The 19,871-nt window shown below is 47.2% G+C and overlaps 2 protein-coding genes across 2 annotated transcripts in view; both read left to right on the top strand.

Annotated features, from left to right (window-relative positions):
- The first annotated feature begins 7,801 nt into the window (after positions 1-7,801).
- The window catches only part of GRK7 (G protein-coupled receptor kinase 7), a 28,080-nt gene continuing 16,010 nt past the window's right edge, over positions 7,802-19,871 (top strand). The window contains 6 exon segments of the mRNA XM_037051790.1: positions 7,802-8,201; positions 8,204-8,303; positions 8,305-8,472; positions 8,507-8,793; positions 10,115-10,411; positions 10,414-10,520. Of these exon segments, the coding sequence (XP_036907685.1) occupies positions 7,802-8,201; positions 8,204-8,303; positions 8,305-8,472; positions 8,507-8,793; positions 10,115-10,411; positions 10,414-10,520 (1,359 nt within the window).
- Positions 18,824-19,084, top strand: LOC118990992 (secretoglobin family 1C member 2-like). The gene has a single exon (XM_037051863.1). It carries the CDS (start codon positions 18,824-18,826, stop codon positions 19,082-19,084), a length of 261 nt encoding a protein of 86 aa, XP_036907758.1.

Raw genomic sequence — 19,871 nt, 5'->3', positions numbered from 1 at the left:
CTCTTATCAAATTCCCTAGTGCCCTCCAAATTGCTAAAAAAAAATTTGAGTTCCAATATTTTATTAAAATAGTATGTCTCTCCACTGTTGACCAAGGACACATTACCTTTGTCCCTCCCCTCCTGCCCCCTAGAACACAGCACAACACAGCAGCGATCTCCAGTATCCATGATCATGAAAACCAACAGAAATATTTCAAGATTGACTTTGCAACTAAAAGCTAGGCCTTGGGAAAATTCAGAATTAAAAAAAAAAACATAAAACGCTCAAACAGCATTCTGTCGTCCCCCCCGAAGAATAAATGCCAGGGCGCCACTCACCTGACAATACTAGATCTTAGGTGTTTTTTGTCCTTTGTGCATAGTATAACCACCTCATTTATAAGTACCCACGTTTATAAATAAAATCAGCGTTGTTCACCCTATTTAATGTCCCTTTTCAGCTATACACACACACAAACCAATGAATGAAACTATCAACACCAGTCAGTGCTCTTGACCTGCTGGCAGCCCTGAGCGCTCTCTTCCCGGACCCCCTGTCCTCACTTGGCTGCCAGGAGACCGTCCTCTGCCAGCTTCCCCTCTCCCCCTCTGCCCTTCTCACCTCTCCAACCCGAGGGCTCCGTGCTGAGAGGGCTTCTCTGCTCTTACCCCCAGAGTGTCACATCCTGTCCCCAGGCTTTAAATGCCATTTATATACTGAGTGACTCCCAGGGGGTGTCTCCAGCCCAGGTCCCTCTCCTGGGCCCCAGCCCCACAGACCCAGCAGGCCACCTAAGAGCTGCATTCGGACGTCTCACCGGCAGTTCAAGTTGAACAGGCACAAGACTGAATTTTTGCTGATTCCCACAACCTGCTCTTCCAGAACACTTCTGACTGAGATGCGGAAATTCATCCTTCCAGTGATTCGGGCCCCAAAACCTGGAGTAAGTCTTGCCTTTTTCTTCCTGCCATACCCAACATTCAACTCATGGGCAAACCCTCTCACTCCCTCCACTGACCTAGGCTCCAGACTGAGTTTTCTAGTTTCACCCTAGCCCCTTCCGTCTACGGTCCTGTTAATGTGCCTGTGCAATCGTACGGGTCCTCAGCGAGGAACTTCCTGTGGCACCCCAGCTCTCCCTGCTGAGCTCCGCCCTCTTCCGGCCAGCGGGAACGCAGCCCAGGAGTCAGACCAGCAAAGGGCTGCACAATCAAGCATAGCATCATGGGAAATAATACATCATTCTTTTAGGTTGTGTAGTTTGGGGGTGGCTTATAATACTCCCGTTGAATATATATTTTACTTGTTTTGTTTATTGACAGTCTCATCCACGAAAAGGCTAAACGATCATCTCTTTAAAGACAAGGATTTTTGTGTTTTGTTTGCTATTACACACCCAGTACCTAGAACAATGCCTGACATAATAGGCTCGCCCTCTCTGTCTCTCTCTGGCTCTTACTTGCTCTTTTTTTCTTTGTGGGATGAATGAATAAACTGAAAATGCAATCGAAAGTCATGCCAAAAGAATTGTGTGGATTTTAGCACTTAATTCTAGGTTTACTAATTCCCTTTTATATGTCAAGTTCATTACTTGCAGTGTAATATCAGGTGTGGGGTGTTTAAGTCTCACCAACTGAATCGGGTTTTCTGTAGTGTAACACAAGTCAGAGTCCAGCCTTCTGTCCCCTTCCCCGCTCTGTGTAGAAATAAGGCTTTCATCGCACCTGCTGTTACAAAATGGCCCTAACGTTACTACTGCTTATTAAACTTGATGGTGTTTATATACCTTAAAATATTTTTTGACATAACCCCCTTCACCCCACCAGTGCACATGTACTGATCTAATGCTGAACTTGTTCACATTTCCTTATAATTCCCTTATTCTTCCAACTCTCAATTATTTTTATTCTTCACTGAATATGAAAAAGAAAAATTTTTAGAAGCAGGCTTACCAAATTGATAGCAAGCATTTAATCTTTCTCCATTCAAGAATAGTCTTTTGTGTTCTACTAAAAAATAACTGATTTTTATCCCCTTATTTCTTTTCTTTCTTTTTATTTATTTTTTTATCCTCACTCAAGGACATTTTTTTCCATTGCTTTTTAGAGAGAGGGGGAGAGAGAGAGGAACACCAATGTAAGAGAGAAACATCAATTGGTTGCCTCCCCCATGTGCCTGGACCGGGGATTACGTGTGCCCTGACCGATAACTGAACCTGTAACCTTTTGGCTATGGGACGATGCACCAACCAGCTGAGCCACACCAGTCAGGGAATCCCCGACTGGTGATTCTTTCATTCTTCATTATAACCACAAGAACTTTCACAACTAATTCCCCAATTTTTCCCACACATCAGAATATATGCTTTGTGGGCTTTATTTTGCTTTGTTGTTGCTGTTGTTAGCATTGTATTGCTTGGTCTTCTCTAATAATGTTTTAGTCTTCTTCAGTAAATCTCTTACATTCCAGAAAGCTGTTTAATAGATTTTTAAAATTCTCATTGTGTGAACACACGCAAATTGTTTTCTTTTGTATGTCTGCCATAATTCCTTTCTAAACTGAGCCTCTAGTCAGGAAGTATTTTGTATTTTCCTCCAATATGCCAATTACTTAATTTTCTCTTTCAGCTACTGTGGCTCCTTGTTGCAGAAGCGTATTCTCCATTTACGGGTGTGTAGTCGCCATTAAAACAATTAGAGTCTTGCTTAGAGAGGAGGGTGTTTGTGTTATGCCAGATTATGGATCTTATGTTTCAATATTTGTAAATTTAATTTATGGTAAAAACAGAAACTTTTAATAGGTCTGCAGATTCTTTTTTCCCTGTTGAAACAGTTCCAACTTCTATGTTATGTGGCCTCCATGTAAAATTTTCACTGTCTATTCTTGGTGTGGCTTTTAAGGGAGGTCAGGATTTCTGTCGGCAAAGGATTTTTCCTTTAGATCCACGGTAATTGTTTCATCATCAATCAAAACAGAGCTGAACTAGATGTGTCGCGTTATAACTATGACACCACGCCAGCCTTATAGTTAGAAAATTTGTCATTTTGATAGGAAATAAAGCACAAGAATAATTTTGAAACAAGATCCCAGCTTCTTCGGATCCAGACTGGACTCTTCTGACCCACAGCTTCTCTGGGCCAAGGGACGGGTCCCGTGGAAAAGCCCTCAGCTGGAGAGTGGGACCCCAAGTCCTAGTCCAGCCCTGGCACTTTTTTTCTGGTGTTTATTTTCTTCTCATACAGTAAGAGCTAAGACAGATCCACCCTAAAGTCACTTACATTATAATTATATTGAACTCTAAGTCCATGACTGCTGGATGACGTTCGAGGTTAAGAAAAAAGTCCTTTGCAGTCTAATATGACTGTGTTTGTTTTTAAAAAGATCATCCCATCTCTGCGGAAGTTGAGTCTGAGCTAAGGAAAGACTGGAGAGAGAGACCACAAACGCATGCTTGTAATAATTAAAAATATGCTGGCTATCATTTCCGCAGCACGTCTCCCTCATTTTCAACCAGAAACAGGAAATCCATAAGTTTCTGGAAAATAGTGTCCTTCCCAATAATCAGGAAAGTTCCTTTCATTAAAGGGATTTTAAAGACAAGAAAGAAATGCTAGAAAAAGTCACTGCTCCCTTTTCAGCGCTCCCATTGGAGTTTGGTGCCTACCTCTACAGTGGCCCTTAGCCACGTGGTGTTGCAATTATGATGCTACATGGAGTGACCGAACAGAAACCCTGGCACCCTGGCCCCGCCTCTCGTTATGACTGGAGAGCTGCCCCTTCACCCTAAAACCCTCCACCTGTGCTTTGGACGCCTGCCCACTTCTCAGGAATCTTACGCGTGAATTCTCACATTGTAACCTTGCCCTCTAACACTAGATCCTTCCATCAGCTTTTCACATGCCACCACTAATTTCTTTCCCCCCTCCCCCAGCTCCCCATGGCTAATCTCTCCTTCTCTTCACAGCCAGACTTCTGCTGCTGCAGCCGTACTTTTTCATCTTCCCCCCTCAACCCACTGCAGCCAAGCCCACACCCCAGGACGCTGCCAAAACTATTGTCCTCCAGGACTCCGTGATTTCCGTCTTGCCCTATCAGTCATAATTTCTTTGTCCTTATCTTCTCCACCTCAGCAGGACTCAGTGCAGCTGGCCGCGCTCTCCCTGGCCTTTGCGGGGGCCCAGCTCCTGGCTTTGCCTGACTTCCCTGGCTTTTCCTTCTCAGGCCCCAGTGCAGGATCCTCTTCCTCCCTCTGTCTGCCAAATGCTACAGGTCCTCATGGTCTTTGTGTTTCAAATGCTGAATGACACCCGAGCGTTTTAATCTTTAAGGACAGACATGGCATAAGTAATGCTTTAAACCACATGATACAAAATGTCATGGAAGACAAGGGTAAAGAGCACTTTTTCCTCTAGGTTACAAAATTAGTCAGAAAAGATGTGAAAATGTTTTTGTTTTCTCCTATCATAAAAGTTGATTGTTTTGTTTTAAAATAAAATATCTGCTCTTTTCATGTAACAGAGTTTAATCTTTTGGGGGTCAGAATATGGTAAATCATTTGGTTGTAATAGTTTGTTGTCAGAACTCTTAAATGTCAAGTGATCTGCTGTGCCTGTCGCCCAGCTCCACCAGACCCCACAGCTTCCCAAGTTCACGTGAATGAACCTCTGAGTTGGCTGCTCTGTGCTAGGTGGACACTGGACAGAGAAACCCAACTTCTTCCACACTGCTTAAGCTTCTCTTGCCTCCAATCTGCGTATCAGAAAAGCATACTTTTGAATCAGGTTTTGGGGATCGATATTCATCATTTAAAAGCTAACACTTTTATAATCACTTCTTTGTGCCAGGCACTACTTGGCATTGACTTCCCTTGAGAACATACTCAAAAATCAACAGTTGTTATTTCTGTTTTCAGTTCATGAAATAGGGCCTCAGAGAAGGTGAGTAGCTTGCTGAAGAGCACACAGCTAGGACTTGCTAAAGACAGGATTCAGCTTTTCCAAGCAGTGTTGGAGTTAGTTCTTGTAGCCATTGGCTACAAGAACATCTTGTAATGCAACATTACACATCTCCAATGCAAGATTTCTGGTACTTATTCCCATTGGTGCAGGGAATCCTGAATGTGCCCAGTGCTTGGCTCTGCTTCTAAGATAGGAATTCTGTATTGTTTTTTGATTAGAGATCTACAATTACTGTTTCTTTAAGTTGTGACCTGAACCCTAATTGTTACCAATCACATAAAGTGTTCCATTTTAAATAGATGTCATTTTTATTCAGATCTCATTTTAAATATATATTGTGGGTAAATTTTTTAAAATGATGATACTCTGCTTACAATATATAGAAAGCAATGAATAATCATTTTAAAACATCTAAATTTTGTGTTTAAATATTACCTAAATCATGTTTTGATCAGTCAAGTAATTTTTAATCACTATGAGAATTTTTTAAGATTGCATTTATTTGTTTTTAGAGAGGGGAACGGAGAGAGGAAGAGAGGGAGACATCAATGTGTGGTTGCCCCTTTACTGGGGACCTGGCCTGCAACCCAGGCATGTGCCCTGACTGGGAATCAAACTGGCGACCCTCTGACTTGCTGTCCAGCACTCAATCCACTGAGCCACACCAGCCAGGGTGAGAGTATTTTTTCCCCAGATGGTCTGTGCTATTACTAATTAGAAAACAAACAAAAATAAGAAAAGCGTCCTCATTTTTGTGACTAATAAAGCTACAAAAAGAAGGGTTAAGTGTGTGCTGTTTAATAAGGTGCACTGGCCACAGGTGACTACTTGAGCACCTGAAATGTGGCTGGTCTGAACTGGGGTTAGTGGTCAGGGTAAAGTACAAAGAGGGTTCTGAAAACTCCGGACATTAAAAAAGGTGTAAAATATCCCATTAGCAACTTTTACATCAATTACATGTGGAAATAATAATATTTTGCATGTATTGGGTGAAATAAGATATATTGTTAAAGGTAATTTCACTTACTTCTGTTCACCTTTTTCATGTGGCTACTAGAAAGTCTTGAATTCCATATGGGGTTTTCCACGTGTCCGTTGAGCAGGACTGGGGTAAAAGAAAATACTCGTGTGAGTGGGATCAAGCAGTTCGTAGCCTAAATATCCATCAGTGGAAAGGATACTGTTTTCAGTGGCAAGGTTAAATACCTATGTGATGACAGTTCTCCCATTTTCTCCGAGTTCTGCTCTGTTGGACGACCGTTGAATTCATCAGAACCCTGAGGCCCTGGCTGGGGAGCTGGGTTGCTTGGACTGTCATCTCAAAATGTGGCAAGTTTGATCCCCAGTCAAGTCGCATATGGGAGGCAACCGATTGATGTTTCTCACGTCAATGTTTCTCTCTCTCTCCTTCTCCCTTCCTCTCTAAAATCAGTAAACACATCCTCGTGTGATGAATAAAAAACAGAAAGCTGGGAGAAGGCATTTCCTCCTCAGGAGAATTCTAAGACTGATTTTTTTCAACTACTTGGAAATACGGACTTGGGATGACACGTGAAGAACAAAAAAAGGAGCAGTGTTCCCCGCGTGGGTCTCAGAGCACCTGGCATGGTTCCGAGCAGTGGTCGCCGCGCAGAGCACTCGGCCCCACCGTTGGGGCGACGGTCTCTAGCACAGCGGTGCAAAGCCAAAGGGCACCCACCACGAGTTCATTACATAATTCTTGGTAGCTGAGGCCAAGTGTGTATCTGCTCTGGGGGACGGTCCGCAGGCTGTGCCGCACAGACCGAGGCGGCCACCTCGATGTTTTGACAGAGCGTGTGCTAGAGGTTGTTTGTTTGCAAAAAGACTGACCAGCTTCCCCCCACCCCCACTCTCTCTGTGTCCCTCTCTCCTCCTTCAAACACTCTGGCATAACACTGAATGACTTTGTTTTCAAGCTGCCTTAGCCTTTCTTTGTGAAGAAAAGGCCTGAGTATACTTTCCCTGTAGGGCACAAGTGTTATTTTTGGAGCAGAGGTTCTTAGCCTGATCTCTGTCTAAACCAGTTTCTGTCCTTTGTGAGGTCGTGGTCTGGGGTGGCTCTGAGTGATCTCGGTGGAGGGAAGCTTCCCAGCTTTGGGAGGGAGTGTAGGCAGAGCTGTCAGGGGGCCACCCTGAAACTTTGCTGCTCTGGGTCTCAACACAAGGTTTCTTCACGTTTAGATTGTGCCCTGGGAACAGTCTCGACCACGCGTGTGGAGTGGTGTGCTTTTTCTGCTTTTTCAGAAGTGTATTCTCCATTTACCAGTATGTAGTCACCGTTAAAACAATTAGAGTCTTGCTTAGAGAGGAGGGTGTTTGTGTTATGCCAGATTATGGATCTTACGTTTCAATATTTGTAAACTTAATTTATGATAAAACAAGAAACTTTTAATAGGTCCCTATTAAAACAGTTCACGTGGCCTCCAAGTAAAATTTTCCTCTGTCTATTCTTGGTGTGGCTTTTAAGGGAGGTCAGGATTTCTGTCGGCAAAGGATTTTTCCTTTAGATCCACAGTAAGGAAATGCTGGGTCCCTTCATGGGACATCTGGGGTTAAGGGGAGGCTCCCTTTTTAACCTGGTACTTTAGGTCACAGACCCTTAAGAGCTAAGAAAGCCATGGCTGGACAATCTCGGCAGACCACTCAGAGTGTGGGGCGGGGCTGCGGGAGAGCCACAGCCCACTATGACGGCCACAACTTGGGTCCCCAAGCACCTCCTGGGACAGGTCTCGGGACCCTGAGTTCAGAGCATCCTCTTTGGTGAGCTGCTCTGCCTCAGGCTGCTAGGAACCAGGAAGAAGACCTCTCCACCTTCTCCCAGCTCCTCTTCCTGGCCTGCCATGGCTGGGGGCGTGCAGAGCCTGAGTCTGCTAGGAAATGTGTACGATGAGGACAGTTTAAAACTGCCTTCAGCACCACGAAGCACACCACCTCATGCCCACGCCCTTCCTTTGGAAACTGGTAGCTGTGTGCTCAGGGAGCAGGTAGCTGTGTGTGTGGAGCTGTCCTGCTGCCCCCTTGGGGGACAGGAGGTGACCTGTGGTGTGCCCTTCCCTGATCAGCTATACACAGCCAGCAAAGCTTCTTCTGAAAGAAACCTCTTTCTGCTTACCCTCCTCCCCCACCAGTCCCAGCTGCAGGCCAGACGCCCTTCTGCAAATCCCCTGGGAATTACTGAACCTTGGAGCAGAAACCAGCCAGCTGGCACCCCAGCCACGGTGGACATGGGGGCCCTGGACACCCGATCGCCCACACGGCCTACCGGCAGGCCCGGAAGCCCTCAGAGTGCCACAGCATGGAGCGGCAGTGACGCTGCAGGAGCCTGATGCTGCCCGGGCGGCAGAGCGGTGCCCCCCAACTTCGACAGCCTGTGCGAGCAGCAACCCATTGGCCACCACTTCTTCCAGGACTTCCTAGCCACTGGGTCCCCGTCCCAAGAGGCTACGGCCTTTCTTGAGCAGGTGCAGAGCTGGTAGCTGGCGAGGAAGGGAAGCTTCCCTTGAGCTGGCTGGTAGCTGGTAGCTGGTAGTGTCCCCCTAGGGCAGCATGCTGCAGGTGCTGGTGGGCACTGGTGGGGCTAAGGGACACCCACACCCCCTCCTCAGCCCAAGTCTGGCCACCAGGTACCAAGCAGCCACCACTGAGGAAGAGTGAGCAGCCCTGGTGACACTGGCCAAGGCTGAGGCCGTGGCCTTCTTGCAGGACCAGCCCTCCTGGGATTTCCTGAGCAGCCTGTTCTACAGCAAGTTTCTGCCATGGAAAGGCTTTGAGACACAGCCGGCGGCAAACAAGTTCTTCACCGTGCTAGGGAAAGGTGATTTTGGGGGCGTAAGTGTCTCGGAACAGCCAGGTGGGGAATTGAAGGATAAAGAGTTTTGTTTCATTTTTTTGCCTTTTCTCTTTTGATTCTAGGGAACTTCCTCAAAACTAATTTCAGTGCCACCTATAGAGAATTCCCAACTTGCTCTCACCTCTTCTTTCTCCCCACCCTGTGAAGTAAAATGAGAACGGCATACAAAAGACAAATAAAATGTGGAACTGGCCAAAGAATCTTTATCTTGGGGTCCAACCAGGAACCACTGAAATGCCTGGACATGTGGAGGATGTTAGCGAAGTGTGACGGGGGAGCTCTCTTCCCGCTCGAAGGTGGTAACAGGTGATTTGAGAAAAGCTACAGGTACCCGAGAACACCCTCGTCTACGGCTGGGAATTCACTTTGCACCACTGCTGCGCTCAGCTTTCTTTTTTTAAGTAGAAAAAGTCTTGAGGTAAAATTCACATAACATTACCATGAACCATTTTTGAGGTAAAGTCCCATAACGTAAAATTAAAGATTAACCTTTTAAAGTGTGCAATTCAAAAGCATTTAGTTCATTACAATGTTGTATAATCTTCACCTCTATCTAGTTACGAGATAATTCCATCACCCTGTACCCATTAACAAGTACTCGCCATCCCCCTCCTCCCTGGCCCTGGCAACTGCCGGCCAGCTTTCTGCCTCTGTGGACTTGCCTAGTCTGACGTTTCCTGAAAGTGGAGCCACACGACACATGACCTTTTGTGTCTGGCTTCTTTCACTGGGCACAATTTTCAGAGTTTGTTCATGTTGCCGACTGCACCATTCCTTTTTCAGGGCTGAACGATATGCTATTGAATGGGTGTACCACACTCAAGTACCCATTCCCCTGTGATGGACACTTGAGTTGTTTCTACCTCCTGGCTACTGTGAACAGCACCACTGTGAGCCTCCACACACAAGTGTGTATTTGGATACCGATTTTCACTTCTCTCTCGTGTATGTCTAGGAGCGGAATTGCTGGGTCATGTGCTTAACTTTTTGAAGAAACACCGAACTCTTTCACATTGTGCATTCCCACCAGCAATGCACAAGGGTTCCAATGTCTTCCTATCCTCGCCAACACTTATTATTTTCCATTTTTTCAGTATAGCGCACCTGGTGGGAAAGAAGTAGTACCTAACTGTGGTCCCAACTCTTTCTTGCCAAATTTTTCAGAAGCCCACTGTCTTCACTTTGGCTGATGTGCACCCCTCCCCCTGCCAGCTCACCCTCCCCACCTCCCGGCCCCAGTACTTTCCCTTCTACCTCTTCCTCTCCCTTTCTCTCTCTCCTTTAAGGTGGCCTCTCCTTAAAGCTGGCCAGCTGAAAACCACTAGTAAGATGTATGCCTGTAAGAAACTGGACAAGCAGAGGCTGAAGGAGAAAAATGGTGAGGAAATGGCTCTCTCAGAAGAGAAAATCTTGGAGAGGACCAGCAGGCCTTTCACTGCCTCTCTGGGCTGTACCTTCGGGAGCAAGTCTCATCCCTGCCTGGTCAGGAGCCTGGCGAAGGGGGGAGACCTCAAGTTCCACATCTACAGTGTGGTCACACGAGGCATGGCCATGAGCAGGGTGGCCCTCTCCTGGGCCCAGATGACCTGTGGGCTGCTGCACCGCACTCTCTCAGCATTGTCTGCTGAGACCTGAAGCCTGAGAATGTGCTTCTAGATGACCTTGGCAATCCAGGCTGTCCAGTCTGGAGCTGGCCTGTCACCCAGAGGGTAAGTAGCTCTCCACCTGCCCCTAGGGTGGGACACAGGGTTGGAGAGGAGAGGGTTGTTCTAGTCCCAGGGCAAACAGCCTTGAACTCAATTCTTCCTATTTCCATTTTTCTAAAGCACTTATGGTGTCATCTTGCCTTAAGTGGAGGGGTATAAGAGGATTAGCCTAACTGCTTATTCGGGGGGCTACTTAGCTCTCCTCTCAACTGGAAGCCAAGGGGAGGTTCCATAGTGTAGTGGTCAGCACTCTGGACTCTGGAAGCCCAGAGGAGCCTTTTTAGTGACTTGGAGGTGGTCTGTACCAAACCCACAGTCGGAGCCTGGGTTTGTTCCACCGATGACCACTTCCTGGTGCCGTGTCCCTAAGTCAATAGACTACAAAATGAAGGGGCTGGACCTTAAAATCCTAGGATCCTTGCAGGTCAACTTTAACAGCATAAGACAAAGAAAAAGAAGAAACCCCAAACTCTTAGCAATGTTAAATTAAATACGTCCTCGCCTGTTGAGTGTGGAATGGGGAATGTTTCCCATTGGATACAGGTGAAATTTGAAATGAAGAAATATAGAAGAGAACAAAGGTCCCTGATGTTTATTTTAATCAATTTCATTCAAAGTGGCTTGTAGAGAATTCTTTGGTTGCAAAGGGAGTTATATGTAATTAAGCAATTTTGTTAAGTCAGCAATACAAAATTTCCAGAATTCTGATAGGCCTTTTACCACTGAGTTTCTGTGCCTGCAGGTGCGAGCTTCCCCAGGAAGACAGGGCCCAGGGCACATTCTTAAATACTCACTTAACACTTTGTTTTTGCACAGCTTCCAGTTTACAAGAAAGAGAGAACAGCCAGGCAAGGAGGTAAGGAGAACCATGGCCAGTCAGGGAACTGCAGGTGATTGCACCGGGCTGTGAGGTGAGGGGCTGTGAGGAGACGTGTCGGGCTCAGATCGTGCAAGGGTGCTAGAATGCTTTCCTGTGGGGAGCAAAGAGCTGTTGAAAGGGTTTAAGAAGGGAAATGACATAAGTCTACTTGCATGTTTAAAAGACCAATGTGAGCCCTTGCAGGTGTGTAAGGGCTGGAGCATAGTCCCATGCACCAAGAGGCTGGGTGTTCGATTCTGGGTCAGGGCACATACTAGGCTGTCAGTTTAATTCCTAATCAGGGTACTTATGGGAGACAACCAATCAATGTTTCTGTCACCCTCTCTTGCCACCCCACCTTCCATTCTCTCTAAAATCAATAAACATATTAAAAAATAATTAAGTAACCAATTTGAAAGGTAGATAAGAGGCAGAGAAGTTAGGATCCTAATGTCATGGACCAGGAAGGGTTGATGGGGGCCTGCTTTAGCCAGTGGGACTGAAGGGGTGGGAGTGAATCGGAGCTGTTGGAAAGAGACTGGGCGGGACCCCGAGGAGAGTGGCGGTGAGGGTCTCTAGTTCCAGTGGCCAGAAGAAGTGAACGGTGCGGAAGCTGCCAGGTTTGATTGTGGTGGTATTGCACACGAGGCTCCTCTGTGACGGGCGGGTGGAGGTGTCCTGGACATTGAGGCCTGCAGGTCTGGTGCTGTGTTGCTCCACACCGGGACCTGGCATCATTGTGGCTCAGGAAGCAGCAGGCACCAGAGGCAGCCTCTGCCACGGGAGCCAGAGGAGGAGAGGACTTCTGAAAAGAGCCTGGTCAACACTGTTGAACGGTGTGGAGATCACACAGTCTGTGGGATTTGGCACTTAAGAAACCACAGAGCATTTCTCAAGGTCTAGACTCAGACTGTGCAGGTTGGAATGACCTGGAAGAAGAGAGCAACACTGAGGAAGGAGGGAGGCTGGTTGCTGGAGGGGGACACGGAGGAGGATGGGCTTTACAGCGGGGAGAGTGGAGCAGTTACAGAGGCTGAGGCAAGAATCAGGAGAGACCGTGCTGGTTCTGTGAGGAGGGAAGGGAGTGCATGCTAGGGGAGAAACCAAGGAAGAAGTGGAATGGAATGGAGACTTCGGTAATGCTATCTCCCATGTGGGCGGGGAGGGGGCAGGGTGTTTTCCTTGAGACCTTGTTAGGGAAATGGGAATGTCATGAACCCGTGTCTGTCTGTGCAAGAAAAAACCCACGTGCATTACTCCAGGGGTTTGAATTTGTATTGTCAGTTAGGCACAGTAGAAATGTTACTTCTGAGTGTCCCAAATCTGAGTGATCATGCTAAGGTGACGTATCTTCACCTTGCTGGAGATTTAGGAGATACATAGCTTCATCTCTCTCTCTCTCTCTCTCTCTCTCTGTTAGAAATTTTTTCTCCATCTTCCTCCAGTTCTGTTCTGGGGCCAAGAGAATATTGAAGGCCAGTTCCTTTAGTGGGGCCTGTGTCCAGCTCCAGCTCCTTTGGAACCGGCAGGAAACTTTCTGTGCCTCCTTGATATCACCTACTGTAATGGATGCACTTGGTAGAGAAGTTCACTGCCTCGAGACTGCTGGCCCTTTGCCTTTCCTGAGTCGTTCTCTGCCCGTGAGACCAAACTTCAGGGTTTAGACTACTCGCCCCATCTAAGAAGTTTTATGTCCCAGGCCTCAGGCCTGCCTCCAAAGCCTAGGGGACCATCAAGAGGGGTGGGGTAAAAGAGAGAGCAAGATTGGAAGCCGTCAAAAGACAGAAGAAAGGAAAGCCCCCCTCCGCATAGCGAAGGAAAGGCACTCTGTTTCCTATGCACTGCGTCTCTCCCACCTGTAACTGGGCCCCAAGTGAACCTGAAGGCCATGATGTTACACTTCACAGAAGAAATGAAAGATGACACACCTGCAGGGCTTCTGTGACCACTCGCATTCTTTTAATGACACAATACTATATGGAGAACTACAGTGAGCGTTATGACAAAGGTTGGCATCTGCTCTGGCTCTGAGCAGTTCTTCCAGAAATGTTCAGTCGTGGTGGCGTCGGAGTCTTCACTAGATTCTCTTCTTTCAGCTCCTCGCTTAGTCTTGTGTGAGTTAGGGTTGCTTTCTGCTACATGTAACAGAACACCAGATTCTCAACGGTCCAGGGCCAAGGTCTCTGTAAAAATCTCCTGGCCCTTTCCTCCTTGTTACAAGATGGCTTTTGCAACTCCAAACATCTAGTCCACATTCCAGGATGGAAGAAAGAGGAAGAAAGAAGCGATGTCCACAGACTTTTGCTTACATCCCATTGGCCAGCCCCATGCCACACGTTCACCTCCAGCTGCAAGGGAGCCTGGGAAATGGAGTTCTTCATTTTCCAACCTCTGCTGCAGAGGATGCAGAGGGAGAAGAGGAGTGAGGTTAGGGGTGGACGAGCTGATGGCATCTGTTGCACCAACGCCTAGGGGAAAAAATACTGACAGGGTTGGGAAATCACACTCAGCTATTTGCTCACACAGGGATTAAAACTAAAGAATAACTAGTATGCCCTGGCTGGCGTGGCTCCATTGGTCAGAGTGTTGTCCTATAACTGAAAAGTCAGTGGTTCGATTCCTGGTCAGGGCACATGCCCAGGTTTCAGGCTCAGTCCCCACATACAGGGGACAGCGAATTGGTGTTTCTCTCTCATATCAATGACTCTCTCCCTCTCTTCCTTCTCTTCCCTCTTAAATGAGAATAAAATAAACCTTTAAAAAGAAAAGACTAACTGTTACAATGCTGTAGTAACAGTGCAATTACCTCTGTGACCCTTGCCCTTGTATAATATCCTCCTCTCGAGTGTGGGCAGGACCTGTGAATTCATATAAAACATCACTCCCGTGTTTTTATTACATTATAAGGCAAAAGGGGTTTTGAAGATGTGATTACGGTTACTAATCAGTTGACTCTGAGTGATTCAAAAGAGAAACTATTCAGGTGGCCTGACCTATTCAGGATCCTGAGCTCCAGATGCAAATGCAGCCCACCTGACCTCCTGACTTTGGCCTTGTGAGATCCTGACCAAAGAACCCCACCGTGCCGTGCCCAAACTTCATAGAACTGTGAGCTAGTCAATGGGTGTTGTTTTACATGACTAAGTCTGTGGTCATTCGTGACACAGGAATCTAGAAAACTCATAAAACCATTAATAAAGGAAGGTAGCCCAGGGAAAAAAAGTTTTATGGCCACATCAGAATTATTGGAGAAGATAGCAAAGCACTGAACATTGTTAAAGGGACAGTGTTTTCCCTCCCGACAGGGCTCCAAAGACCCTGCCATCAGAACTTACAACACAGAATTTGAAACTCTGGATGTTATTCTTCCAAGTGGGTAAGTCTTCCCCAGGTAGAAGTGGGGTCTCCCTGCAAGGGCACAGGTCTTTTCAGGTGACTGTGGGGACACTAACCGAAGCACTTTGGACATTGTTATGTAGGCAGTAGGAAGCCATTAAGAGTTTTCAACAGGAGCCCTGGCTGGTGTAGCTCAGTGGATTGAGCATGGGCCTGTGAACCAGACAATCGCGATTCAATTCCTAGTCAGGGCACATGCCTGGGTTGCAGGCCAGTTCCAAGCAGGGGACACATGAGAGGCAACTATACATTGATATTTCTCTCCTTCCCTTCCCCTCTAAAGATAAATAAATAAAATCTTTTTAAAAAAAGAGTTTTCAACAGGAAAGTGGCATGAGCAGAGTGATTCTTTAGGAAGATGACTCTGATGCTTCATAAGATAAATTGAAAGAGAAAGAGTCTGGGCTCGAGAGGAAGGGGGCCCATGAAGAGTCGCTGTAATGATCCAGCACGAGGTCAGGCGGGCTGAGGGCGCTCCCTGGGCCGTTACTAACCTTAGGTCGGCATTCTCTGCCTCCTGGCCTCTCACTAGCTCCCATCAACATCCACGTCTGTACTTACTTCTCCTAAAACATGGCTGCTGTCGGTGGAGGGGACAAGAAAGTACCAGACCTACCCCTGGAATGTGGTGACTAAAGGAGGCATTTCAGGGGAGGAAAGGCACAGGGTGACTCTGCACGAGTTTGGAAAGACCGACACGAGAGGAGAGGCAGGGATGCTGAAGAGCACTGGCCTAGGTCCCAGCAGTGTCATTGATTCCCTGTGTCCGCCAACTCAGGCAGGTCCTGGGACATCTTAAATCTCTATGAGTCCATGAGAGAGTCTTTGGATTATTTGGAGGACACGACTTGTAAACACAAAAGATCAATATATGGAAGTTACTATGATTTCCTGGACTCAGTCATTATGGGACAAAAAAAGTTACTTAAGAAAATGAAACCAGTGGTTTGCATAACTAAGAAGCCCAGAGGCCTGGCCTGCTCCCCAGGCGTCTGAGCAGCGTCTCTGGAAATCACGCCCTCCGTTCCCCAGCTCTGATCTCCTCGGTGTCGCCCTCACTCACTCTCAGGCAGGTCCCCTCCCATGCAGGCCCCCAGCGGCACCACACACGTCCTGCCGTCCTGCCGGCTGAGCAACGCTGTGGGAAGAAAACACCTCTTCACAAACAGTTCCTTCACAGTTCCCAGGGAAGACTCTCAGTGGATAGCTCATGTCACGTGCTCATCCACACCCAAGTCCACTGACCAGGGTGAGAGCACTGCTGTTCCCAGGAGCCAGGGAGGTCTGTCCTCTCTAAATCTTGTGAACTCAGCACAGGAATGCATTCTGCAGCGGAAAATCAGGATGGAAGAGAATGGGAAACGAACATCAGTGAGGCAAGAACAGTGAATGCCTCTAATAATTGCTGTTACCTCAGTGTTTAAAAAGTTCATGCCCTGGCTGGTGTAGCTCAGTGGATTGAGCACAGGTGTGCGAACCAGAGTATCGCGGTTCGATTCCCAGTCAGGGCACATGCCTGGGTTGCAGGCCAGTTCCCCAGCAGGGAATGCATGAGAGGCAACCATACATTGATATTTCTCTCCCTCTCTCCTTCTCTCCCCCCCTAAACATAAGTAAATAAAAATCTTTAATAAAAAAAGTTCAAAAGCTTTCTGACCTCTTAATCAAGGAGTAATGGGATCTAGATCCTTCATAAAAGCTTTTATAAGGTAGGAACTAGTTTCAGCTCCATTGCACAGATGGAGAAATTGAGACTCAGAGAGGTTAAGCTACCTATCCAAAGTCACATCACTAGGACATGATAGGAACCAGTTATGTCGGATTCAAGAGCACTTACTGTTTTGACTCCACCTTGTTCAGTTTCTGCACAGGGCAGACGTGGCCTATGGTTTTTAACTCCGCAAAAGACTCTTCCCTGAGGAAAACTCAGAGTAAGCGCGTATCTTCCCTAGTCTGGTCTGATACGGACACCAACCACAAGCCTAGCTGAACCACTGACAGAGTCCAGACTTCGGAAGACGAGCACCCCACCTGCACACGGAGCCATGTGACTAAGTCTCAGCACTGCACTCCCAGACATAGGCACAATATCATCAAACACGGCCCCAGGCACTGCCTAAATTCACTCGTAATACAAATACACGTGATAAGCGCCCCTGCCTGTTCTCAGTTGACATCCATGTGCACACGATAAAACAAATTCATATTGCTTCTTAGAGATGCCAGGAAAATACAACAGGAAAATTGGGCAGCGGGACTCCTGCTGGGCCTTTTCAGACTCACTCAGCTTCCATGCGGAGAACAGTGACCTTCAGATTCTAGGGAATGTGAGTCCTGAGGACTAAGAACAGGAACAGGAACGAAGTAGAATAATGGCCCAAAAGCTTGCTCCTGTGGGTCGCCTTGTCCTGCCTTGAAGCCTCTGGCCAGCTCCCCACATGCAGAAGGATAGTGGGTGACAGAGGCCAGGCATCATTATATTTATTTTGAAGCCTCTATTATACTGAACACAATCCCAGAAACATGCTGAATAAGTGGTCTTTAAAAGATTGCTGGATGGGTTTCATCGGAGGTCAACACCTACGCACATCATGACAATCCTGCCGCTGCTCTAAAATGCTCTTTTTTTTTTGAAATTTACTTCTGAGTAACAGTTTGAGAGACACACAGGAGAGGCATGCTGGTACCTCCTTGTCACACATGGGTCTTTACCCAAATCATAACCACTGTCATCATTTAGTTGCTAGTAGCTTTTGACCACTACAAAAACTTCAAGTCCTTTCTCAAAGTATTTACCACTATTAAGGGCATTCAAAAATCTTCACAGCAGTCTTAAAATTATTTTTTAACATTCCTCCATGGAAAAGGCATTCATTTATTCATTCATTCACTCAATCAATCATTCAACATATATTTATCAAGCATTTCCCAAGACTGTATTAAACATGAGGACTAAAATGATAAGCTAAAAATGAACAGGATTTTCTGCCTACATGGAGCTTAGAATTCAGTAAGGGAGGTAGAATGCAAAATCATTCGAATGAAGTAGAATTAGATTAGGATGAATGCTGGGAACACGCGGTACCTGGGGCTCTCTGAGGAGGACTTGATTTAACGTGTGAGGATCAGAGTTACCCACAGGGAAATACAACTTACTTGATATTGGGAAGTAGATAAGAATTCACTCTCCAAAGCAGGTGTATGGTGGCTTAGGCTAGGTTTCCTGGAAATGAACTTTGAGACAGATTGACATGTGGGAGATGTATGAGGGTGCACTTCCATGAGATACGTGCATGAGGAAGGCATGACTGGGCAAAGGGGGAAGCTGACCCACAGTGAGGCCGCCCTTCAGCAGGCTCTGGAATCGCAATGGCTCTCAGACTTGTCCCAAATCAAGGTGGGGTTCAGGCTTTTGTATCCCTCCGTGAGCCAGTCAGGGACCTTGGCCAGCAGCCACAATGAGGGAAACTTGCGCAAGGCAGTTCCCTGCTGCAGAGGGCAATTCCCAGGGTGTGGCGCAGCTGTGAGCCATCAGCAGTCAGTGGACCCGGGGATGGTTACATAAATTTTGGGGCTCGTGGCAAAATGAAAATGTGGGGCCCCTTGTTCAGACACCAGGAAAAAGCTTTCTGTTCTCTTGCGTGTTCAATCTTTCAAACAGTCATGGTTTTTTTTTTAAATTGCTATTCAATGTCACACTCTTTTAGGCTCAGAGATACATGAGGCATGAGTGGTGACCCTCATGGACACCCAGAGCCCCACCCCACAGCTGGACCCGAGGGAGCAGTCAGCTGACCCCAGCCCTCCCTGCAGCCAGCTTCAGGCCCCTGCTGGAGACAGAGGGTAGCACCAGTTACTGAGCAGAGACTGGAGCACAAACAGACAAGAACCCATCTCTGGGAGGCGGGAAGGTGACAGGCGACAGGATTGTACATGTGTAAGCCGAGGCTCCAAGACCTGGGCACATACTCCATTGTCTCACTGGATTTAACTTACAAAATACAAATTCAAAAATTTGTCAAGACAGCCTTCAAAACCTCTGCTGTCTCCCATGCAGGGGAACGGCACCATCCTGCTGGTAGACCTCACCTTGCTCTGCACCTGCAGACTGGCCACAGGGGAAGACCACCGTGAGTTTTTCACGGACTTCCTACAAATGCTGCTGGTGGGGTCCCCAGAGGAGCTGCACGAGGGGCCCCTGAGCAAGCACGATGTCAACGCAGATATCAAGGTGGCTCTGACTGAGCTCAAGCCCTGCAGAGATGTCCTACAGCCCGTGCACAAGGCAGAGCTGGTCAAACCGCTGGTCTAAGTGCTGGGCACCCCAGACATGGCTCCAAGAGGCCACAGGACCAGCTACGAAAATAGCCACAGCCACCCCACCCCACTACCACTTGCCCATGTGTGAATTTATCCAGACATTGTTTAATCAATAAAGCTTCCTGTGGTTGAACATCATTAAACCATAGCACAGGGCTTCCTTGGAGCACAAGGCCCTGTTCTACTGCACTAGCTGGTCCTGGTCCCAGCAGCTGCAGAGTGGCAGGCAGGAGCCTAAAGAGGGAATCTGGACAGAGCGTGTCAGGCAGTGGGAATAGCCTGCACAAAGCACCCTTTGCTCTGGGGGAAATGAGAGGAAGACAGAACAGGAAAGGCACAAAGCAAGAAGAAATGTGGTTCAAATGAAGCTGGAGAGGTGTTGTGGGGGCCACACCAAATCTGGCATTATGGGCCACGTAAAGTGCGGGGTTTTGCGTAAGAGCACTAGCCTTTGGAAGATTTAGCCAAAGGGGCAACATGCTCAGAATTCTGTTCTTTTTTTTTTTTTAATTTTATTTTTATTTTAGAGAGAGAAAGGAGAAGGGAAAGAAAAAGAGAGGGAGAGAAACATCAATCTGTGGTTGCCTCTCACATGGCCCCCACTGGGGATCTGGCCCACAACCCAGGCATGTGCCCTGACTGGGAATCGAACCAGTGACCCTTTGGTTCACAGCCTGCACTCAATCCACTGAGCTACACCAGCCAGGGCTCAGAATTCTGTTTTGAAAAAATTACTTCATCAGAAATGAGAGCAGATCAGGGGGGATTCAGGTGGGCTG

The sequence above is a fragment of the Sturnira hondurensis genome, unplaced genomic scaffold, assembly GCF_014824575.4.
Source record: "Sturnira hondurensis isolate 20B ecotype Veracruz unplaced genomic scaffold, ASM1482457v3 Scaffold0000867, whole genome shotgun sequence".
Lineage (NCBI taxonomy): Eukaryota > Metazoa > Chordata > Mammalia > Chiroptera > Phyllostomidae > Sturnira > Sturnira hondurensis.
This window is presented reverse-complemented; position numbering and strand designations above follow the sequence as displayed.

Bases quoted from the DNA above. Each gene is read 5' to 3' on its own strand.
- LOC118990992 (XM_037051863.1), top strand. From the start codon at position 18,824: ATGCAGGGGAACGGCACCATCCTGCTGGTAGACCTCACCTTGCTCTGC.